This window comes from Dipodomys ordii, unplaced genomic scaffold (genome assembly GCF_000151885.1).
Source record: "Dipodomys ordii isolate 6190 unplaced genomic scaffold, Dord_2.0 Scaffold85, whole genome shotgun sequence".
NCBI classification, from domain to species: Eukaryota; Metazoa; Chordata; class Mammalia; order Rodentia; family Heteromyidae; genus Dipodomys; species Dipodomys ordii.
In genome coordinates, this window is record NW_012267301.1 from 4,859,549 (window position 1) to 4,885,727 (window position 26,179).

The 26,179-nt window shown below is 35.8% G+C and overlaps 1 protein-coding gene across 1 annotated transcript in view; it reads right to left on the minus strand.

The window, feature by feature from the left end:
* Window positions 1-26,179, minus strand: part of Spink5 (serine peptidase inhibitor, Kazal type 5) — a 147,586-nt gene that overhangs the window by 45,698 nt on the left and 75,709 nt on the right. The window contains exons 2-8 of the mRNA XM_013025493.1: window positions 13,961-14,088; window positions 11,457-11,520; window positions 10,585-10,712; window positions 7,856-7,922; window positions 4,425-4,552; window positions 3,284-3,371; window positions 698-825 (exon numbers count right to left, since the gene is read on the minus strand). Coding sequence (XP_012880947.1) covers window positions 698-825; window positions 3,284-3,371; window positions 4,425-4,552; window positions 7,856-7,922; window positions 10,585-10,712; window positions 11,457-11,520; window positions 13,961-14,088 — 731 coding nt within the window. The remainder of the gene's footprint in view (window positions 1-697; window positions 826-3,283; window positions 3,372-4,424; window positions 4,553-7,855; window positions 7,923-10,584; window positions 10,713-11,456; window positions 11,521-13,960; window positions 14,089-26,179) is intronic.

Here is a 26,179-nt window from a genome sequence, read left to right on the forward strand (position 1 = left end):
ATCACAAACAAGACCACACTAAAGCTACCAGCACAACTATGTTTATTGCAGCATTATTTACCATAGCTAAGATATGGAACCAACCCAGATGACCCTCAGTAGATAAATGGATCAAAAATGTGATATCTATATCTATATATCTATATCTATATATATTTGGGAATTCTATGCTTCCATCAGCAAGAATGACATCGCTCTATTTGTTAGGAAATGGAAAGACTTGGAAAAAATTGTATTAAGTGAAGTAAGCCAGGCCCAAAGAAACATAGGTTCCATGGTTTCTCTTATTTGCAATAACTAGTATACGTCTGAGACAAGCAGAAAAAGTCAGATAATATGATCTTAGGCGAAATGAACCCCCAAAAGGTACACAAGTGTTTTTTTTTTCTTGCTTGCTACTGTTTCTAACATATTTATAAGGTACCACATCATTTTTTTTGTTGCTTTGTATGTCCCTTCCCCACAGTATAACCCCTGTTTTCACTGTATTTGATGCTGATATAATTTGGGGAGGGGAAGGGAGAAAGCAAGTTGTCTTAAAACATGTGATTCTGCACACTTACTCTAACTGCCTCTACATCATGGATTCAATTCAACTGCCTTTTTTATTTTGAGCCAGTTTCTTCATCGATGTAACAAGCTAGCATCTACCTGCAAGTTCTCTTCTTTCCTTGATGTCCTAACACTCCATACTCACAAGAAGGCTTGACACATAGAGCACGTGTTGCCATGCATTTTGCCATCAGGTCCAAGAACAGGGTCATTTTCTCTGGTGCAGAAAAGAATTCCGTTCTTTGCACGATCTTGGAATTCACTGCAGAGCTTCTAAAAAATGAAAATGGGAGAGTTCAGGCATAGGTCTTCATTCTCTATTTGTAAATTTGACCATTTGACTTCCCAACAAACTTGCTAAAGAGGAGTTAAGGGTAAAAAATGAAAGTTAAAAAAATGAAACTTTCAAGAGTTAGGGCCATTAAAAATTAGCAATGATCATCTTTGTAATATTTACCCACTAACATATTGAATAAATATATTAAATTAAGAAAACATAAGTAGGAAAGTTGCATAGGTCTTTTATGAACCAACTAGAAAGAGTAAATAGTTACATTACACAAAGCTAAGGGGTGTAATCAGATCTAAAATAAGTGTGAACTTGTACAAAGTAAGAAATAGTTTATGAAAATTCCAAAAAACTTATGACTTGTTCTGTCTTGATTCTGACTTGAGGACTGTGTTTAGGATGCATACGAGAGTACAAAGTAGCAAAACATCCATCAAGAAGGATTTGGTCATACAAAATCATAGAGGCATTCATAGCACATTTGCTCAAGATTATCTAACACTTCCTTTAACATAGTGTCTTAAGAATAATTGGGGTAAATAGAATGATTTTTAAATGGTTAAAAAAGACCTTAAAAAGAAATCAAATCCAGACCACTAAGCTGTAAAAAAGAATTTTAGATTTTATTCTTAAAAATGTGAACTTGGTAAATATTTACAGTAGATTGCTAGCCAGATCTGTGGATGGATTGAGGGAACAGAAATTGAAGTTAAATTATGATTTTAGATTATACAAGGAGAAAAGGAAGGAAGGGAAAAAGGAAAGGAGGGAAGAAAAGAGGGAAGAAAGGGTTGGAAATGAAAGAGAAAGAATAGCTGAGACACTGTTAGGTACTAAAGTTTGATGAACTTGTTAACCTATGGTAAAGTGAAGGAAAGAAGTTGAAAATAAGGTGCAAATGGTAAAATGGAGTTACATGGAAGCAGAAGATTGGCAAATGGGGAGAGTAGCTAGGTAAGCTGGGCATTATAAAAGCCTGGATATTTGTCTGAGGCAAGTTACACAGGATTTTTCTATCAAGTAAAATGGTTCAAATGTATTGTAGTATATATTGGAATTTCATAATATCATGAACTCATAAAATACCAACTATTCTTTTATTTTTTTAAGTTTATTATAAAGGTATATAGAGAGTGGTTACCATTTCATAAGTACTCATTACCCGACGGTAATGAGTACATTTTCTTTTGAACAGTGTCACCCCTCCCCCATTTTCTCCCAGTTTTTCTCCTCCTGACCTCTTTCCCCTCCAAATTGTATACTTCATTTCCAACATAGTGTCTAGTGAGTTTCACTACTGAACTGGTTCACCCTTTGTCCTACTACTTGTTTCCCTTTCCTCTCCTCCTCCCCCTTCCCCAAATCAGATAAATTTATATACAAGACAAAGGGTACAGGAATCAAATACAGTGAAAGAAGGGCTGGGGGAAGAACTGCAAACAGTACAAAAAAAAATCTCCTGTTTCAGGGACACATGACCCATTGCCACAATGATCCTCGCAAGACATTATGTTGGAAATGAACTTTACAACTTGCATTGGGGAGAAGTGGGAGAGATGGGGGAGGGAAGGGATAGTTCGAGAAAAATAAAGGAGGGGGTAAAAATGCTTGATAAGAAATGTTCTCATTACCTAACTCATGTAAGTGTAACCCCTCTGTAAGCCTTCTTTACAATAAAATAAAATTAAAAAATAAAAAAGTTCTCCTGTTTCCATTTCTTGGAGTTTATTTTGATAAGCGTCATTTTATCTGATAATATGCAGAAATAAAATGTGGTATATATGCCTCATTTGTAAGGAAATGGAGATGGTCTTGTGTATCCAGGAAAATACAGACTAAGGGTATATAGATAAGGGGCTAATGTATCAATGCAAAGAAAAACTCTTAGGGACTCAGATAAGATGGTAGCAATAGAAAAACAGGAAGGTGATGAGTAAAGAGATGTCTAGAAATTAGAACACAGAATGTTTTAAAGAAATTATACTGAAACCTCTACTTTGCTATTTTTGACCTCTACATTGATATGCTTTTAAAATGAATATTTCTCCAACAGAAGGAAGAACTTTTGTCAAATTTTAAATTCAGATAATATATATATAAATATATGTATAACTTTTATTTAAGAATGTAAAATTATTTTACTAAACTTGCTTAGTTTCTTCCAAATATAGCTAGAAATTGCACCACCATAATTTATTTGACATATAATTTATATATCTATAAGTTATAGCAATATATAGTTATATAAGTTATATATAAGGTATAACAATAACTTAAAATTAATTTCCATAAAAGCTATTTGTATAAAAATATTAGCATACAATAGCAAACAATGTTGAAAATACGTACCAGAGTATATTAGAGTAATGTGCTTACATGCTTACATTCCTGCTCCTACCCTCCCCAGAAGTCATAGCTAAATCAATCAATCAAAATCCTGACCTCAGTTTCTCTTCTAACTTTCATTTTTTCTTCATCCTTTGTCACGTTTTGATCTGCTTGATTTTTTTCCTCTGAAAACTGGCGCATGCTGGAGAAAGAAAAAAAAAATAAAGGAGTGAGAAGTGTTTCAAATCTTCATGATAAAATTATTCATTAAGTTTTTCCAATGCCCTTTCAATGATCATTTTGCACATATGCATACATTTATATATGCACATACATACATATTGGTATATGTGTGGTATGACAATAAGCAAGAAAGAATTTCTGGGATCAATGGACCTGGAAGGGAGTATTAAGGAATTCTGTCTGCTATATCTCTTATAAATGCAATAATTCATATCTTGTGGGATGCTCCCCTTTCCCAAACTTATATGTGTCTGATATGTCATTCCCCCACAATGATGTTTCTTATTTCCATGGCTTTTAACTACCTTTTCTTTTCTTTTCTTTTTGTCAGTCGTGGGGCTTGAACTCTTGGCTTGGATGTTTGTCCTTGTGCTCTTCAGCTCAAGACAAGTGCTCTACCACTTGAGCCACAGGGCCACTTCCAATTTTCTAGTGGTTTATTGGAGATAAGAGTCTCAGGACTTTCCTGCCTGGGCTGGCTTTGAACTGCAATGCTCAGATCTGTCTCCTGAATAGCTAGGATTACAGGCATGAGTCACCAGTGCCCACAAATCCTACCTTTTCTTAAGAAGGCAAAGGATTATGAGGACTGATTTTCAATTAGTCACTTAGGAGATCTGATTCAAGGACAGCATTCATTTTTTTGTATATGCCAGTCCTGGGGCTTGAACTCAGGGGCTGGGCCTTTAGATTTTCTTTTTCCACTCAAAGCTAGTGCTCTACCACTTGAGTCTGCCACTTTCTCTACCACTTGAGGGTTGAGAAATGTTGAGAAGTATTCTGCAAGCCAGCCTTCCAATTAAAAAATGGAATCCATTTGTACTTAGAGATAAATGGTCACCATATTGCACACTTACTGGATGGTAAAAAGGACTGGAGGGTTTGTAAGGAAATAAAACTCAATAATTATGAATGACAAAGATTTCCATGCAGTGATACTCTTGGTCATTAATTGGTTCAATCTCCTCTGATACCTTGTCAGTAACTGAGAAGAAATCATGTCTGTACTCACAATATCTCAGCACACAGGGCACACTTGTTGTCATGCATTCTGCCATCAGGGCCACGGACTGGGTCACTCTCCCGGGTACAAAAGAGTTTTCCACTCCTCACTTGTCCTTCAAATTCCTTGCAAAGTTCCTTTAAAACACAGAAGCAATTATGTCCCCCATTTTCCTATTTTTTGGTGTTTAAACTTTATAAGGTAGATTTTAAATCTTAAAACAATATGTCTGGAAGCATTGGTAAAGGTGACAGTATAGTAATGAGAATTAATATAAAAGTCATTATTTTGTCAAATTACTTGTTACTTGCAAGCTGCTTTGTAGTGTATTTAAGAAAATGTGAGAACATTGCAATGTGATTGAACAAGTATTTCCTAAAACCAGAACTAGATAAATCTTGATAACTTTCAATGAAAATAAAAATGAACCTTTTGTAAGGTTCCAAACACATACTATAGCAACCAAGATGCATCCCTCTTGAAGTTGCCAGTGAGTAGATACAAAACAAAATAAGAAGTTTCAGTATAAACATGGATCAAGTCAAGTCAAGAACATCCCGGCTTCATTTGCAAGGAAATAAAATAGGATGACACCCAACAAACACTAAGTGTATTTTAATTGCTTTGCCTATGTTCATTTCTAGCAAAACAGGTGAAAACTCAGAGAAAGTGAATCAAAGTCTTTTTTTATTTTTTTTGCCAGTGATGGGGTCTGAACTCTGGGCCTGGGCGCTGTCCCTCAGCTCTTCAGCTTAAGGCTAGTGCTCTACCACTTGAGCCACAGTGTCAAATCTGGCTTTTTCTGCTTATGTGGTTCTGAGGAATTGAGCTCAGGGCTTCATGCATGCAAGGCAAGCGCTCTACCACTGAGCCACCTTCCTAGCCCCTGAAACTAAGTCTTCTGTTTCACCTCTGAGAGGTTGTGAATGCAAAGAAGTTACATTTATTTAAAAGAGATGTTTATTTCCAGATTTCTTCATGATTTGGTTCAAGGCTTTTTGTTTGGAAATTTTTGCTATTTGATGAAGACTAAACTTCGCCAAAAAAACCCAAATTAGTCTAAACATATGTTGTGACAGCATATGTTATTATATCATAAACTAAAAATAATCTACTGCTACTGTGTGAGTTCAGGTTTCTATTTCACCCAGGAAAACGTGAGGCTAGTGTGTGGATGGGAGGCAGTTAGACGTAGCTCTGATTCCTTCGTAGTTCTGAACTTTGGAATCTATTTCACGACGACATAGTGGACCTTTTAGAATAGGTGCCTATTATGATCTTTTCTAGATACATATTTCCTGATTTTTTTCTGAAATTCTAATTTCATTAGGATGCTTCTAAGTAAAGTTTTTATTGCTTACTATTAAGAAGATACCAGTTTCTGAAGGAATCATGGATATGCTCCAAAGTTCTTGGGGATGCGAATCGAGGAATACTATTCAGAAAATAGTTACCTGATAATCGTAGCATGCTAATAAAATTCATGCTCAATGAATCCCATAATAGAAAGAACGATAATTTCAGTCCATATGTTGTGATTCATGCAAAAAGATTGTGAAGCAGCACTTTTGTAAGCAGCTCACTGACAGGTTAATTACAGGGCATGTATTGAGCCATCACTGTAAAGAAGTGCTATTCAACACAATGATGCCTAATGATCCAGCCACAGAGAGGAAGAGGCCAAGATGGCCCTGACAATCCAAGGAAAAGAAAACAACCTGCTGTGGTTGTCCACTAACGGATGTTCATTATCACAGCATGGCCTAGTGGCTTTTAGAATTAAATTTATGAATTACCATAACATAATCACATTTTTAATTCTTGGCCATTTTTGAATAAGCTGATTTATCTAAATTTGATCTCAGCCTGCTACTAGGAGCTACTGGGAGCTCAACTACATTAAGCAGCATTATGATATGGAAGGTCAGCTCTTGATGAACAAAAATGGAGCCTACAATCCACAAAAGTCATATATTAATACAATACAATCAATATACATAGAATTGAAGTCTGCCAGGAAGGCACAATTGAGGTAATTTATCCAACCTGCTCATTTTGTTGAGAAAAACTCTGAGGTCCAGAGAGGACATGACTCATCGGTCTCACACACCCAGAGTGTGACAGGTGTCTGGACTTCTCAACAGAAGCCTAGCTATTTAGGGCAGTGGTTATTGTCCTCCCAATGAAGATAGAGTTTAATAACCTTGGAGACTTCAGAAGCCCAGCTGGTGAGCTTATTGTACAGTGCATATTTAATTATCAAAAGGGAATCACTTTTTATAGTGAACTGAAAAATTATATTATCAAATAATTTGGAAAAAGCAGCATTATTTTGAAAAACATCATCTCAAGGTATGCTGTCTTCATTCAAAATGAACCAAGATCTTTATTATGCAAATTTCACTGAAAGTAATATCTATATGAAAAAATGAGTAACTCCAATTTAGTCAAATGAGCTTTTTCTTGCAATGTTGATGATGGTAGTAGGGGCTGAACTCAGAGCATTGTGCTCTTCCTTAGCTTCTACTCGAGGCTGGTGTTCTGCCATTTGAACCATACCTCCACTGGTGGCATTTTACTGGTTAATTGGAAAGGAAGGTCTCATGAACATTCCTGCCTTGGCTGGATTGTACCACAATCTTCAAATCTCAGCTTCTTGGATAGATAGGATTAGAAGTGTCTGCCATAAGCTCCCAATTGTCAAATAGAGTTTTATATAAAATGAATCAATGTATATACTATTTAACAAACCTGAAATTTATTTTAAAATTATTCCCATGTAATTTATGTAATGTTGCAATTTCTAAAGATATCCAAAGCAACTTAGATTATACTATATCAGAGAGAAGTCTGATCAGAATTAGAATTTTGTGAGTACACACATTCTCTTATGTGTCCTTTTGGGGTAGAGTGAGGTGTCAAGGTTGGAAATTGTATGTTTTCATCCTTATATGAGAAATGCGGTGTTAAATCTGATCCTAATGATTAATCTATTATGATAAACAAATAGTAAATTTGAAGACTTTTAATATTTTTAAATACATGTGGTGAAAAAGTTCATGTTTATTGTATGATTTCAAAAGCCATCAACATAATTTTGTTAATGTTATGGCTACAAGAATCAAATTTTAAAACAGGCACTAGTGGCTTATACTTATAATTCTGGCTACTCAGAAGGCAGAGATCTGAGGATTGGAGTTTTAAGCTAGCCCAGACAGAAAAGTTCATGAGACTCTTATCTCTAATTAACCACTAAAAGCCAGAAGTGGAGCTGTGGTTCAAGTGGTAGAGTTGCAACTTTGAGCAAAAAAGCTAAGGGAAAGCACTCAGGCCCTGAATTCAAGTCTATGGTACACATATACACACAAACACACACATACACACACACACACACACACACCCTCTCTCCCCCCAAAAAATTGTGTTAATGAGTTATTTACCCTTTCAGCATCTCGTCTAATTCTGTTTCCACCTTCTTGTTTGGCAATTTCTTCAGCTTCTTTTATGCTGTTAAAAACATGGTACTGTATTGAAGAGGAGAATGGCCATTATCAAGAATACTAATAATAACTAATGCTGAAGGAGATGTGGCCAAAAAGGAACTCTATTACACTATTGCTGGGAATATAACTTGTTCAACCACTCCAAGGCAGTATGTAGGTTCCTCAAAAGACTAAACAGAGCTTCCCTATGATCCAGCAATTCCACTCCTGGGCATGTATCCAATAGAACACAAACAAGGCCATGCTAAAGCTACCAGCACAACCATGTTCCTTGCAGCAGAGCCAAGATTTGGAATCACTCCAGATGCCCTTCACTGAACAAATGGATCAAGAAAATGTGGTGTATACACACAATGGAATTCTACTCATTCATCCATAAGAATAATATTGCACCATTCATAAGGAAATGGAAAGACTTGGAGAAAGTCAAAATGAAGTAAGCCAGATCCAGAGTAACAGAAGTTGCACATTTTCCCTCATTTGTGGAAACTAGAATATGCTTATAAATCTACAAGTAAACACACTGGATGGTTAAAAGAAACTCTGGGATAGGATACAGGTTTCTAGGCATTCATAGCAAGTGAGACTAAAGGAGGATATTCTTATGAGAGGATCAGGAAGGCACAATGCCCATGCCCACCAGATCATATAAAATACTATTTATCAAAATGAACTCCAAGAAATGGAAAAAAGAGGTTTTGTTTTCCCTTGTTGCTGTTTTTATTTTCTTTTCATTTTATCTTGTTAGTTTATCTGTCTTTGGGAAGGTAAGAGAGGGCATAGAAATAGGGGACAAAGAGTAAACAAATACATCAGTGGTACTTACTAGACACTATGTTGAAAATGAACTATATAACTTATGGGTGGGGTCAGTAGGGAAAAACTGGGAGAGAGTGAGGGAAGGGGTGACATTGTTCAAAAAGAAATATACTGTTTACCTGACTTGTGTAACTATAACCCCTCTGTACATCACCTTTACAATAAGAAGTGTTAAAGTAAAGAGCTGGTCAGTTTGTGCTCAATCATTTTTTTCTGTGTCCACCCATGCTCATCACTTGCATATCCTGTGCCATAACTTGTTGAAATTGATCCACTTATAAGGGACAAGAACTACCCTGTCTTGAATGCCTGTGCTGGAGAAATTGCCAAAGATAAGGAAGGGTGTGAAACTGACTCATTGGCAGTCAATTACAAGCTTTGTTTGGCAGAACTGGATGGGTGTGCCACCTGGAGTGACAAAACAGGGGGTTGTCAGGAAAATTCCCTTTAACAGGCAGAACCAAGAGTTTGAAATAATGCCATAACAAGGTGAAACCAAACATCCTTTGAGGTATTGCTACCCACACCCACATGGTTAGCTTTCCAAACCCTGTAGAGGTTGGTTTTGCCTTCATGTAAAATCATGGCTTTTAATAAGAGCTAAATTTGAATTGAGCTTCAAAACCTTTTCACGCCTGTTTTCTAGTTATAATCTCAACCTGGAGACAAGCATTGCTTTCTCAGTTCTATGACTGAAGAAACAAAAAGTTTAGAAATGATGATTTAAATTCCAACCTAAAGGTAGCAATACTAGAAAGAGTTGATTTGAGAGATTTAAAAAAATCGAAGTGGATTTTTAAAATCCACTTGGTTAATACTTGTGACCACCAGTTTCATTTCCATATTATTTTTCTTTTTCACTATTATGTTTACAATGATGAATTATAGAGGTGTAGTGAATTGTAAAGCATAAACGTTAACACATGGTTGGAAAGGAATCCAAGTAGTAATAACGGATAATGACTTTGTTGCTTCACTTCAAAGGTTTAAGTATGAATATCATTTATAACTACGGCATGAAAAGGACCTGAAAACCACAGGATTCAGGGCAGGTTTGCACATTTCACCTCGTGCCTCATTAGTCACCAACTGGAAATCCTGCTGATTTCCTGTCTGAAAGCCAGTCATAATCACTGTCAAGTGAACTTGATATAACCTGCCCCTGGCTTCTACATCTAATTGATTTTCAAACACAGGTGTGAAGTTTATTAATCTGGCATAGCTTTCTCTGTTCTGATTTTAAAGATTCAGAGATGTAATATAGCACTGTAAGGTCTTGCTGCCACAAGACTGGAGACTCTACCTTGTTTAGAAGATAGACTATAGAAGTCTAATTACTTCTTACTCATATCTGGGTCTTTAGTGCCTCAGCCAGAAACAAGCATTAGAGGAGGATTAACCCAGTATCTCTTCCCTTTCAAATCATCCACCCTAACACAAAGAATAAACTGAGGTGCATTCCAGTATCATTATTAATTTTATTTAAAATGTAACTATTGTTATTCAGTAAGTGTATCTCTATATTCCCAAATGAAACAAGGCATGTCAAACGACTGTCCGAGATTATTATTGCAGAAGGAAGGACTCGCTAATTTTTGAAATATGATGCATCATTAAGCACTAAGCTCTTTTAAGGTATTATTTTAAAAGTGAAGTTTCTGGTCTAATAATAGCCTAACCATCTCTCCATTCCTTTTCAGAAATTTCTATAGATGACACAGAAAAGAAGTTACTCTGGGAGCATGGCCTATTACATAGTATAAAGCTTCACGAAAAGGACTTGCTATCTCCACGGAGGGTTTCTCAGGAAAGGAGTAGATTGGTGCATGAGGTATGATGATACTTACAAGAGCTCAGCACACATTGCACACTTATTGCCATGAGTTCTCCCATCAGGACCAAGAATTGGATCATTTTCTCTTGTGCAGCCAAGCCTTCCATCCTTCACGTAGGCTCGAAAGGCACTACACACATCCTGAAGAGCAGAAAAAGGAACTTGATCTCTACTGACACCATTTTCAGACATTTTAAAGACCTTGCTTCCTCTGTCACCACAAGGGTCATACAAAAACAGCTTAGTGAGGATGGCAGAATCCAGAGGCTTAAGCACAGACCTCTTTTGTTTGATAAGAATAAATAATGGAGCTAGATCTCAGGTGGATCACGCTCCTTGCCTTCAGTATACTCACAATGTCCTACAGGATGCAGATAAAGAGCTATTTAAACTAGTGAAAGAGCTTAAAGCAAGGGTATCAAACCCTGGTAATCAGAATGCTGTCCTGCTAGAGAACGTCAAAGTGTGATGTGCGTGAGAGCCTTCGATTCCCTACCAACACGGCTCACAGAAGCCCAAGTAGCCGTTTCGTCTAAGTCTCATTTCAATTAGGTAATTTGCCTGTCTGACATTAAGTGACAATGCTAGAGTCTCAGATTTAATAATTATTTATGTCTAGTGACTTTTAACTAACACATGCTGTTTCCTGTAAGCTTCCTTTATGTTAATAAAAAGCAGAATTAGAGCTAACAGATCTGGCCAGCAGTGTTATCTTGTTCTAGATTCAGGAACTATCCATTGCTTTTTCACATTAACAGGCAATATTTGGTCTGTAAGGCAAGAATTAATCTCTTGAAAGCATCCCATCTAAGAAGAGAGAAGAACACTTGCTTTCTCTTTGCAGAAAGCCCCAGTATTACCTACCTTGATAGCATACATTCTCACCTGCTCTGGGCCACTTTTCTCACAGTCGCCTTCATGTTTTATGTCAACTTGGGACCCGGATTTTCTAGAAACAAAAGTTATTAGACCCCCAAATTAGTGTGATGGGACTCTCCAACATTATGACTATCTTTTAATTGTATTGTGACTTGTACTTTTCTCTTGTAAAAAGTGTTCCATTATTTCTTATGTTGTTTTTTTTTTTTTGTCATTTGTGAGGTTTGAATACAGGGACTAGGAGCTGTCGCTGAGCTTTTTTTACTCAAGGCTAGTGCTCTACTATTTTGAGCCACAGCCCCACTTCCGGTAGGGGTTAATTGGAGATAAAGAGTTTCATGGACTTTCCTGCCTCTGCTGGCTTTGAACCACTACTCTCTGACCTCAGTCAGAGAGTGGTGGCTAGGATTATAGGCATGAGACACTAGCACTTTTCTCCAATATATTCTTTTTCAATGAGATCGTATGTTTAGAAGTAGGAGTCAAATAAATGTAGGACTAATAAGATTCGGACATAAAATATGATTTCCAGAAGTATTTCTGCTCCCAGTGTCTAGGGCAGCAGTTCACATGAGAAGATGGGCGAAAGCAGATCTGATAACCAGATGCCTAAAGTCCTCCAGGAACCTTGTTGTCATTTTATTTAAATAAACAAATTCAAGCTTGAATTATAATACCACTTTCATTTGAATCATACTGCGACTAGGTTATTTCTATGAAAGCTACCTAAAGTCCTGATTTAAATTAGTTTTATTCAGTCTGGAAAGCTTGAAGTAACATCCAAAAACACAGAGGCATAAGTATAAGCATTTCTATTTTCTAAAACAGTAGAGCTGAGTGCTGAGCTGAGTGCTCAGCTGAGCTAGCTGGGTGCTGGTGGCTCACGCCTGTAATCCTAGCTATCAGGAGGCTGAGATCCAAAAATTCTGGCTCAAAGCCAGCCCACGCAGGGAAGTTCATGAGGTTTATCTCTAATCAACCACCAGAAAACTGGAAGTGGCACTGTGGCTCATAGGTGCTAGAATGCTAACCTTGAGCAAAAGAGCTCAGGGATAGTGCCAAGGCTGCGGGTTCAAGCCCCATGACAACAAAAAAGTAAAAAAGAAGAGCAGCTTACCATATAACATGTATATAACAATGAAAATACAAATACAATTAAAACAATACAAAGAAGAGATGAGTATATACTAAGATAATTTTTATAGTATATCAGATAATGGAATCTACTGTAATGATATCTCAATATGATGGGAGAGTCCACCCCGGTGTGTGGCATGATCTTCTGTGTGGAAGTAAAAATATTCAGGGAGAGAAACTTTCTCCTAGGCCAGAGAGTTAACAGGATTTTCCCACCTCAAACAGTAAAAATAAAATGCATATTGTAGGCATAGTTATGTTTGTATATAAGTATACACACACATATATACAGTAACTTTGTCCTTTTTATATTTCTTTTTCTTTCTTTGTTTCCTTCCTTCCTTCCTTCCTCTCTCCCTCCCTCCTCCTTCCTTCTTCTCTTCCTTTTTTCCTTCTTTCCTTCCCTCTTTTTCTTTTTTCTTTCTTTCTTTCCTTTTTCTTTCTTGTACTAAGAGTTTAACTCAGGACTTTTAGCTTGTTAGGCAGCTGCCCTATAACCTAAGCCAGGCTTCTATCCCTATTTACTAGTTCTTGATATTGACCCTTGATGAGAGTTGAAACCTTAATTTTAGCATGTTTATTGGAAATGAAGCCAGGTGAGGGACCCAAATGATTTAATGAAGTTTTATTTTTGGTGAAGATACTTATTACAAGAAAAAAAATAAAACTTCCAGAACCTCAAAGAATAACTATTATTACCTTTCTAGCCTTCTCAAAAATTTGTTACATTTTCAAGCATGAAAGGGCATATCATTGAAGACTGAGGTCACAAAGGAAACCTGCAAAGCAGGTTTGCATTTTGTTAGTGAAGGACAATCAATAACCCAGGGTGGAGACAGAATGAGACAAGGGCGTAATCTAGGACAATGAGATTCTTTTTTATCTACTGGTAAAGTTTAAACAGATGGAAGTCGTTCAGTGTTAAAAGTTTCAAGGATGACTATTTTAAAATGATGAAAACACATACCATTTGCTAAGGAAAGTAGTCTGTTTAAGGATCTACTAGGATATAAATAGATAAATAGTGAAAAGACATAGCTCTGCATGCATACAAATGCATGTGTATGCATATCTATAGGTATATCCATATATGTATACATATGTGTGTGCATGGAAAATGTCCCTGTTCTGTTTACTTCATAAAGACCATAGAAATCATCTCACATCGAACACAAAAGTACGTTGTAAATTTGTAAATATTTTATAAGCTTTTTTCTCAAGAGTAGTAAAAGAATTAGAGTTAGTGATCTATAGCTTATAGATGACCAGCTCCTATAACTACGCTGTCTTAGTGACTGTAGGGAATGCTGTCCATTACGTGACCCCGCAGACGCCACGCTGCATGGAGACCGCCTGCTCGGGCCTGTACTCACGCATTCTCTGCGCAGAGCTCGCAGCGGCTGCGGTATGTCTTCCCGTCCGTGCCACAGACAGCAGCAGCAGCATCGGTGCAGACGAAATCCCCATCCTTCCTGTCTCTCTTGAATTCATTGCAATTCAGCTGCAAGAGACAGGATTGTAATCAAGACATATCAAAACATATGCGATAAAAATATTCCTTATATACATCAGCAAGCTGGCATTTTTAACTCAGAATAACAGAACTCACTATATATGTTAAAAAACAAACAAACAAAAACACAACTCAACATTTTAACTGGTTTCTGGTGGCTGTCTGTAATCCTAGCTACTTAGAAGACTGAGATCTGAGGACAGAAGTTCAAAGCCAGCCTAAGCAGCAAAGTCTGTGAAACCCTTATCTCCAATTAACTACCAAAAAGCTGTAAGTAAAGCTCAAGTTGAAGACCACCAGCTTTGAAGGAAAAAGCTAAGGGAGAGAGCTCAGGCTCTGAGTTCAAGCTCCAGTACTGACACAACAAACAATCTCTCTGAAATATAATCCACTGTTTCTCTGCCAAATTCTGCCTGCCTACTTCACAGATCCATCCTGAGGATCTGCCAATAATCAATATGAAAACTCTGTAAAAGCTGTAAATGACAATAATGCTTCAATTACTATAAACTGCCACAGTAATTTAAAGCAAGATTTTAGAAATCACAACTGTAGCGATTAAAAGCATAAATTCCTGGGTTCAGAGTCCATAATTATGCCAGTCACTTAGCTCTGTGATCTGGGTAAGTATCAAACCCTCTTTATATTTAAAGATTTCAAATTAGTTTGAAAATGGGCGTGATTTCACCAACTTCCCAGAACTGGAAGGGACTAGAAACATGTGAATAAATGCATACTAGTTAGAGCATATAACCATCTCTTTTATTTCTGTTCTTATTTGAAATGTTTTCCTGTACTGATAAGCAAGATAGGAAAATTGCATATCTTTCAGGGATGACAAGAGAAATTCTAAAATCTTGGCTCTGATGATGTGACAAATGCTCAGGACAAACCTGTAGGGTGAGGAAATTGCAGCAGGTGGTAACTGAAGATGATTGTTCAAATTCAGGGCTTCCACCCACTCATTTTACCTCCATGCACCTCACTTTCCTCATCTGAAAAATGGGAATTCACACCCTACCTACATTCCAGATTTGTGGTAAAGATCAAATAAATACTTATGAAACATTGTTATTGTGACATAAGCTAAGTAAAGAACACAGTGAACTTGAACTTAACTTCTATCTAAAATCAAATGACGGCAGCTGGAGGTTTTCTTGTAGGGCAGTACATTGTGAAATAAAATTTTGAAATTATTAAAAATATTTCAATCATATACATACAGCACTTAGATTTTGTACCTGTGATGAAGTAACATGTCACAGATATAAGAAGTATAAGTAGGATGGCCGTGAATTTGTAGTGAATGTTTCAATCTGTGATTACCTTAGAAGACTCTTAAAATATTTTAAAATTCAAACAAAAAAGCTATATCCTCAGCATACATTTAAGAGGAAACACTTTTGCAAAAATAAGGTAAATTCTAGGCATATATGCTATTTCAGTCATTCATTTGCTGATGTATTCAATGAGATTCATACAGTTGGTGAGAATTTAGGTGTATTTCAACACTATAAGTCTACCATAGCAACTAAGTGCTGGTGGCTCATGCCTATAATCCTAGCTACTCAGGAAGCTGAGATCTGAGAATTATAGTTTGTGGTTTGTGTTTCATGGTTCAACACCAGCTCAGGCAAGGAAGTACATGAGACTCTTATTGACAATTAACTACCAAAAAGATAGAAGTGGCGCTGTGGCTCAAGTGGTAGAGTACAAGCATTGAGCCAAATAAGCTGAAGGACAGCAGCCAATCCCTGAGTTCAAGCCTCAGAACAGACACAAAAAAGAAAGATTGAATAACACAACAGAAATCAGAGATCAACAGCTCATTCTAGGTCACAGGTATTGCAGCGAGATGCTAAGGAAGCAAGAGGTCAGGCGGGCGGTGGTGAGGCCAGGTGCAGACATTCTCTACTCCACCTCCTTCCCCACCAGGCTCCTGAGGTGGGTGTATCCCAGCCTACAGCAAACTCCTCTTCCAGTGGTGGTGATCACTGGGAGCTCTTAAGTGGCTTCGGTTCTCATCACAGGGCAGCAGCCCAGAGGGCAAGGTAGTGGTTTTAGAACACTCGACACTGAGCTTTGTCCTTTGCCTTCTCAGTCTACTCAAGGAAACATGGCCTGGAAAATTCTCTCACCCACTGGAGCAGAAACATCAGCTAAAGTCATAACGGAATCTTACAGGAAAATATTTGTACATCTCAAGCAGTGTTAAGAAATCCAACATACTAAAGTAAACAATGAGTGTCAAGGGATCATAATTGGTGGAATAAATAGAAAAATAGTTCACGAAAAGTAAAAGTGTTCTTCTGGAATTCAGATGCCTATAATGTGAAACAAGAAAACAAAAATAATAAAGAAAAATATGGGAGTACAGGCAATGGCTTATATCAAGTGGTGGATAAAGCTCCCTGTGCCATAAAAAGAAAACCAAAAGAAGAAAAGAGAAATTGTAAAGAAAGAACCAAGTGGAATATTTGCATTTTTGAAATATTTAAGTAGTAAAAAGTAAAAGTATATAAAGACAAAAAATGAGATTTGTGCAGGTAGATAATCATGGTTTGGCGGCAGGAAAGTCCCTGAGAATCTTATCTACCATTAGTCACAAAAAAAGTCAGAAGTGGTACTGTGGCTCAAGTGGTAGAACTCTAGCTTTGAGCAAAAGGAGCTCAGGGAAAGCACTCAGGCCCAGTGTTTAGCTCCAGGACAGTCAAAAAAATGAATGAATGAATGAATGTGATAACATCATATGAAAGCTTCAGAAAATGTCATAATATACCTGAAGTAACACATATGGACAATTATATCCACAAATTTAAAAATGCATAGATGGTCTTTTGTGTGTGTGTGTGTGTGTGTGTATGTGTGTGTGTGTGTGTTTCTAGTCATGGGGCTTGAACTCTGGGTCCAGGTGCTGTCCCTCAGTACTTCAGCTCAAGGTTAGTGCTCTACCACTTGAGCCACAGCACCACTTCCAGTTTTCTGGTGGTTAATTAGAGATAAGAGTTTCATAGACTTTCCTTCCCCAGGCTGGCTTTGAACCACAATCCTCAGATCTCAGCCTCCTGAGTAGCTAGGATTACAGGTGTGAGCCACCAGTGGCCAGCTCATAAATAATTTTCTAATGAGATTAACCATATTCTTATCACAAGAGAAGATTAAAATAAAAAACTATAACTGTGTTAAAACAAGATAAAAATATAAAAGACAAAATGAATACGACAGAGCAAACACACTCATATTAATAGTAAAACTAGATATTAGTTTAACATGTATTACAAATTATAAAAGACACAATAATGATTTAAAGGAAGACAAGAAAAATGTATAATAGTGACATATTTTCACCTAATAAATTAGTTATACAATAAACCAATGGTAAATAGTATATAACAGCATTATATACATAAATACAGTTAGAGATATTTTTAAATCTCAGAAACTGATGTATTAACAAAAAATTACAAATATCTTATTCTAGGGGGCTGGGAAGGTGGCTCAGTAGTAAAGTGCTTGCCTTGCATGTGTGAGGCCCTGGGTTCGATTCCTCAGCACCACATAAGCAGAAAAAGCCAGAAGTGGTGCTGTGGCTCAAGTGGTAGAGTGTTAGCCTTGAGCAGTGCCCAGAGTTCAGGTCCCACAACTGACATACACACATACACACACACATATAAATTCTAGTAGGTTTCTATAGAAAATCGCACCTAAGAAAATAAACACTTTCTTAGAAAAAGTAGAAGCATTTGTATAAGTAAAATATTAATTAGGTAAAGAAATAATTTAAGCCATCAATGTCATAAGGTCTATTTGCCTGAACCAAATTCCATGGAATCCAAATAGAAAAGAAAAAATGTCTACACATGTGAAAGTTAAATAAGGTAATTATTGAATAACTTAACTTTGAGTAGATAGGAATTAAGGGATGTTTGATAAATAATGGAAAATGGAAACACCATGTGAATCCTGAGATGGCTGATTATTAATGATTATTAATCTTTTAGATGTGCTTATCAGAAAAATTAATCCATTATAAAATAAGAAGGAAACAAGAAAGGATACCATAGAAGAAAATGGCAATAGAAATATTAACAAAAAAAAGCTAATAGAAGAGATTTCTAGGGTGATTGATAAATGAGAAATAAGATTAAAAAATAAATTTGAAAACTGGGAATAAAAATGAGCTTAGAAGCCAATGACTGCATACTATATCTGTAAGCCAATATATTTGAAAATGAGTATCTCGCTGAAAACATATAAAATGTGAACAGTGGTTCAATTGGAAAAAGTTGAATGGATCAATAAGTATTAATCCACCTGATATATGGCGTTTGGTAGTCTCTCCCTACAATGACCAAACCCAAAAATGTTTATAATCTAATTTTCTAAACTGTTTGAAGAATGCTTTTATAATGATTTACAAGTTAACCTCCAAATAAGTAAAACAAATTAAGCCAATAACAAGCATATAATAAAGTTATCTGATTTAGGTATACAATTACGTGATTTTTACTACATTTATACATTTGTAAAATTACCACTAGAAACCAGTTCTAGAACATTTCCATCATCCTCAAGATAGTCACTAGTATTCTTTGTTCTTTGTGTCCATTTCATATAAATATACTGGCAAATATTTCAATGTTTTGCAATTTTTGTTTGAGGATCATCTATGTCCTAAATGTCAGTAATACCTTCCTTTATTGCTGAATAAAATTTCATTACCAAAATACAGTTTATATTTGGCTTATCCATTCACCAGTTAATATTTAAACATTTGAATCAATTTCACTTTGGACTGTTAAATAATGCTATAAGCATTCATATATACATACACAGATTCATAAACATTCATACAAGTTTTGTGTGGGAAAAGACAACAATAGCAGCAACAACAAAAATCTCATTTCCATTTCTTGGAGTTCATTTCATAAAATATTATTTTACATGATCATATGCACATATCTATCCAGCCTTTGTGATATGCTCCTTTGGTCTTACTGTGTGAATGTCTCTCTAAACATAGAGCTTCCCTATGACCCAGCAATCCCACTTTTGGGCATTTACCCAAATGATCACAAACAAGACAATACTAAAGCTATCAGCACAACTATATTATTGCTGCATTATTTATCATATATATATATGCATAATGGAAGCCTACTCTTCCGTCAGGAAGAATGATATTGCACTATTCTTAAGGAGTTGGAAAGACTTGGAAAAAATTACATTAAGTGAAGTATCCAGATACAAAGAAACATAAATTGCATAGTTTTTCTTCATGTGTGGTAACTAGAATGTGCTTATAATCTATAAATATACATACTGAATGGTTTAAGAATATACTGGGACATGATAAATTATACAGGGCTCTAAACATTCACATAGTGAGCCTAGATCCATTTCTGTTCTTGAAAAAAAACTGGCTAGATTTTGCTAGGTAGTATTTTGCATTTATAGATTGTGGAAGAATTGACTTTTTTCAATATTGACCTTTTCAATATTGACTTTTCAATACTGACTTTTTCAATGAATGAGAACAGATTATCTCACTATTTACAGTGATAGGTCTATTTTCTGAGAAATGTATCATTAGATGCTTTTTAAATTGGAAAATACCATACAGAGGGGTTACAATTACATGGACAAGGTAATGAGTACATTTCTTATCAAGCATTGGTGCCTCCTCCTTTGTTTCCCCTTCCCATCCCTTCCCATTCCCACTCCCACCCTAGTGCCAAAGTTGTAAAGCTCGTTTTTCCACATGACATCTTATACATCTCATTGTTGCAATGGGTCCACCTGTATCCCTATTTAAACAATGTTTTTAGCACTCTGAGAACATCAGAGTCTAATTACACAAACCTAGACAGTCCAGACTATTCTACATTTACCTTAGCAGGAGAAGACTCTAAAATAATGATAAAAAGATAAACAATAGCCAGGCCTCTAATCTTCAGTATTCAGGAGGCTGAGATCTGAGGAATATGGTCCAAAGCAAGCCCAGGATGAAAAGTCCCCATGAGACTCTAATCTCCATTTAACCACTCAAAAACCAGAAGTGGCACTGTGGCTTAACTGGTAGAGCACTAGCCTTGAGTACAAGAGGCTCAGGGGTAGCACCCAGACCCTGAGTACAAGCCCCATAACTAGAAAAAAAGAAAGTAAGTGGATGTAAAAACCTGTAGGATATTCATTTACTCAGTATTATGAACCATCCATTATTGTGTATGTTTGTGCTTCTATATGACAGCCAGTGTAGTAAGTTTGTTTGCAAAAATATGACCCCAAAGATGTGAATAATACATTGTTGTAATGTCTATGACATCACTAGGTGCTAGCAATTTTATTGTTTTGTGTTGTTTATGAGATAGTCTTTCTAGGTAGCCCAGCATGCTTTGAACTTATTATGGATCCCGAGATGGCCTCAAACTTGCAATATACTTGGCTACATCTCCAAAGTTCTGGTATTAAAGGCAAGCATCACCACAAATAGATGGTAATAGGAACTTTTAGATGTAATCTTATGATTATCATGGTATATTCAATCAGTTATTGACCAAAACATAGTTATGTTGAAAATTACTGTAAATCTTCCATTTCTCCCAGCAACACTTTATAATTTAAGCTTTATTCTTATTAATTTTCCTAATATATTTTATGCTAGTGTGAATGGAGTGAATAATTTGTTTTTGGTTGTTCACTGCTAGTGTATACAAGTACAATTGACTTTAATTATCAATCTGTTCATCTGAATCATTGATGAACTCATTAATTAGTTCTAGTAGTTTTGTAGCATATTAGAAATATAGATGTAGATAGGTAGATCATTTTTCTTTTCCAATCACTACCTGTTTAACTAATATAGACAAACTTTCTAGAGGCTCCTATTTCATTTTGAAGATAAGTGTTAGGAATTAACTACTGTCACTGGGTACCAGTGTATATCCTTAATCCTAGCTAATTAAGAATCAAGATTCTAGAAGGGAGAGGTTGATGGGGAGGAAAAGGGAGAAAAATGAGAGAAGTAGTAACAAGTTAGACAAAAAATAGAATCACTTCCTTATTTATAATCCCTCTGTCCATCACCTTTTTAATAACATTTTTTTAAGAATCAAGATTCTAAGGATCATGGTTCAAGAAAGGAAAAGGCCAGGAAAAACATTTGTGAAATTTTATCTCAACAATAGCCAGGTATTTTCCCAACTATGGTAGAAAGTATCAATAGAAGGCCCATGGTTCAGGCTATCCCCGGAAAAAAACAAGAGCCTATCTCAAAAATAGCCAAGGGATGTTCAAGCAGTAGACCATCCAGCCTAGGAAACACAAAGCCCTAAATTCAATCCTTGTGACCACACATATGTACACAAAATTTTTAAAGAAAAGCATTCATCTTTGAACACTAACTATAATATTACTTGTTGATTTCTTACCTATTGTTTTTTTTTTTTTTACCATCACACCTAGCTGGTGATAGCAATGTTTAAAGACCATAAATGTGCTTTGTCTGAATGAGAAAGCCTAGAGTATTTTTCTAACAGTTTAATGAGTGTGGTTTAATATTGAATCAGTGATAGGATTTGCTAATTTCTTTTTTAACACATGTTGACATCCACGATGAGATTGTCTTCTCTCTCACCAAATGTGGTATATTAGACTAGTAGATTTCCTTTTTGTTCTGTCAGTCTTGACTTCTGGGGAAAATTCCACTTGGCCATAGTTTCATCCTTATGTGATTCAATTTGCTTAAGGTTAAGGATTTCCATAACTATGTTTTTGTGGGATGTTTGTCAGTAGTAACATGTTTTAGCAGTATCTTCATCTGGACTTTGTCTCAGAATAATCCTGTCTTTCTGGAATGTGTCCTTTTCTTTGTAAAGTTTGTAAAGTACAATATTTTTTTTTCTGCTAGTATTGTATGGAATCATCAGTTGAATCATCTGAGCTGGGTTTTTCTTTGATTATAGTAATTCCTAGTTCATATTGTTAATTTCCCATTGTTTGATTCAAAGTTTCTATTTTTAGGCCAATTTTTAAATGTTTCTTCCTAGGTATTTTTTCTGTTTTCCAGGTTGTTGGTACAACATTGTTCATAATATTCCAGTATATTCATTTGATTACAGAACACATTGGACTTTCCTATCATATTCTTGAATTTAGACTTTAGATTTTATTTCTCATTTTCTAGGACTATTTAGCTAAGGAGATTTTCTTCTTTGCTCATCTTTTCAAAGAACTAGTTTTGGTTTTCTGATTTTTTATCATTTTCTTTCATATTTTATTGACTTCTGCTTTAATTTTCATGTATTTCTTGCCTCCTTACTTTCCTATTAGTTTTCATCCTTTCCTTTTTATTTTATAAAGTGAGTGCTAAGTTGATTTGAAGTCTACCTTTGATGATTTAGATATTTAAATGTGCAGATATTCTTTTATCTGAAGTCCATGTATTTGATTTTCATATTTTGTTTTCATAGAGTTCACTTTCTTGTTTCTTTCATAGATATTTCTCTGATTTACTACTTTTTAGAAGTATGTTACACAAATTCCAAAGCTTTGATGATTTTTGTAATTTATTTTTGTTGGTAGTTTTGAATTCAGTTCTGTTGTGGTTAAAGAATGTACTTGTACAATTTTACTCCTTTTAAATATGTTGAGATATGTTTGTATTTTAACATGTTTTATTTTTAATAATGTTCCTCAGTAGCTTGTTTATTCCTTATTAGTTTACATTCTTCATATGGTCAATATAAATAGTACTTTTAACACATTTTAGTAACTGACTAAAATGTTTTTCTGCAAACCATGCACTGGTGGCTCACTCCTGTAATCTTAGCTACTCAGGAGGCTGAGATCTGGGGATCACATTTTGAAGCCAGCTGGGCAGTAAAGTCTGTGAGGCTCTTATCTCCAACTAAGCAACAAAAAGCTGGAAGTCAAGCTGTGGCCCAAGTGGTAGAGCTCTAGTCTTGAGCAAAACAGCTCAGGGACAATGCTTAAGACCTGAGTTCAAGCTCTAGGTCTGACACATACACAAAATAATTTTTTCTGCAAATCTAATACCTGTAAATACTCAGAGGCAGTTCCTCCTGAGTATTCTGATGTTTTTCTAAGTATGAATTGCACCTTATTAATTACATCATTGTAATAGACTTTGAAACAGGATATATTAGATAATGCATCACAGAGACTCAAAAATTGGGATTATGATGTCTCCTCTAAAGTTAATTTTTCTTCTTTATCCTTTTTGCTTCATCAGCTGCATTTGGCATCTTGCTTTCCCACAGTTAACAGCTGCTGGTGTGTCTGCCAAGGAAACACTGCATTTTATTTCTAAAGCTTAGCTTCCAGGGTTTTATTCTATGGCTTTCCCCTATGACCTTTTTTGAGCTTAGTGGTTAGGGAATGATTGGATATAGTTTGTGTCAAATACCTTTAGCAATAAGGCTTGTATCTTCTTCAGATGGATTCTTGTATAGAGAGGTACAGGCAATTGTTACATTTGCTTTCCAGGGGGATATTTTGTGTCTTCTAAGTGCAGTTATATAGCCCTAGCATTAATAGGAGTTTCTTCATTGCTTAGGCCTTCCTTTGATCCTAATAGTGCTATATTTAGACGCAGGAAGATACTTCATGCATGGCTGCTACCATGGAGCTTGGTGAAGGCCATCGCTTCCACTGAAACATGTCTGTGGGTGGCAGGTAAGCTGCCTTCAACAGTGCAGTACTGTGGGTTGTGCTCACAGCACCTGTGCTCTGCACCAAACCCCACCCCCACCCCAACTCTGCACAGGTGAGATGGACATATTCTTGAGCAAGAACATTATGATTCTCAGTCTTTCCCAGAATTCAACAGCATGCAAGCATAAATGCTTCTCCACCTGACATAGGTAAGTTTTCCTGGGTGCTAAAGTCGCTGCTCTGATCATTTTTATGTAGGTTTTCGTCTGCATTTGGGGGAAAAGATTTGCTGACCCCATCATTCATCCATACCTGAAGTACCACCACTCAGAGATATAATATAGATTTCCAAACCAGATAAGGACAATAAAAATAAAAAAATACACACTCCCTTGACTTAACACTGTAATTGTAAAATCTCTAAATAAAATTGCTATCAATGGGTCTGGGAAGGTAGCTCAGTGGTAGAGCACTTGCTTGCATGCATGAGGTCCTGAATTCGATTCCTCAGCAACACATAAGCAGAAAAAAAAGCCGGAAGTGTCATTGTGACTCAACTGGTAGAGTGCTAGCCTTGAGCTGAAGAGCTGAGGGACAGCGCCCAGGCCCACAGTTCAGGCCCCACAACTGGATCCCTCCAAAAAAAATTGCTATAAAAATCCAACTGTGTATTAAAAGTTATTGTGATTAAATATAATATTCTCTAAGAAAACAATAATTGTTTCACATCAGGAATGTTATCTATAAACTTATTATAGCAGTAAGAAAAAAAGAAATATTAGATTATTTTAATAGTTGCTGAGAAGATATTGATAAAGACCATTGCATATTTAGTAGGGTAAGAATAGAAATGATTTTCTGTTACTTGCTTAAGTTCATGTTTTAAAATCTTAATGGTGTATATTAAATTTAATGGAGATACTTTAAAAGAACTTTTAGTACAAGGAGAGAAGACAATTTGATGATCATCATCATCACTATTATTTAAACTTTCTAATCCTAAACTAAAGAAAGAGACATACAGGAGAAATAAGATTGAAAGGTAATTATAAAATTTCTCTTTCATACAGATATTGCAATCAATTCTCAAGAAAAACACACTGTATATTCAATAAGCCACCAAGAGTAACAGAAGATATCAGAATTGTCTTATACAAGAACAACCTGAAAAAACAATAGAGTATCTATATGAACAGTTATTAGTTAGAAAGACAGTGAAAACAGAATACCACTCAAAAATATTTAAACAAGATAGCAAAATTATAAATTTTTTAAACATTAGCAAAAGTTATAAATCTTTCTTGGAACATATTTAACAAATTTTCTTAACACATATTAATAAGAAATTATTCTATGTTTTTGAATCAAGAATAAGAAACTATTCTATGATAGTTATAAAAGGTCAATCTTATTCGAATTAATGTATAAATTATATATATATATATATATATATATATATATATATGGTCTTGTTCCCAAGTTCAAGTTTGAATTTTTAACAAACTCAGTAAAAGTTTATTTCTAGTACACAGGAAATTATATATCTATGCACTGATTATTCAATTTTAATACTATGGATTTTCTTTATTTGTTATTAAAACAATAACTAATATGAAAATATTAAACAATTTAGAGCAATGAACATACCCCCATATAAACTTAATACCCTACAAAGTTGTCAACTTGCATAATGGGAAATCTCAAATAAATACATCCATCTATTAAAAAGCAAAAGTTCTCCACCTGGACCAAAGTATAGATCATAAATTTTTATGGATGGCTGGATGAGATGGTAGAACAGAAATGGTGTAAAGGAGTCTAATTGGGATACACTTTGAAGGTAGTAGCAACATGATTTGATGATGGAGCGAACCTCTGGTTGCCAGGTGAAAGGGTGGCATGCTAATGAGGAAGAAAGCAATGATGAAAGGTGGGGAGAGAGGATGTCTGTAGGAGGAGTGTTCTTGAAGAGATAGAGCATCTCATTCTCAGAGAAAGTATCAGATTAGTTTTTAATAGAAGCAATCTGAACTGAGAAAGTGGACAGACTGTTGGCAGATTTTTCTTTATCACCATACCATAAAAAAACAGTATTATTGCATGAATTGATTTAAAATCTGAACAGATATAATTTGAAATGCAAACAACCAAATATTAATTGCCTTAACTTATTAGTAACAAGTTTCCTAAGGTTGCAAACAATAGATCGATAAGAAGTTTATCTAGGGGCTAGGAAGGTGGCTCAGTGGTAGAGTGCTTGCCTTGCATGCTCGAGGCCCTGGGTTCGATTCCTCAGCACCACATAAGCATAAAGAAAAAAGCCAGAAGTGGTGCTGTGGCTCAAGTGGTAGAGCGCTAGCCTTGAGCTGAAGAGCTGAGGGACAGTGCCCAGGCCCAGAGTTCA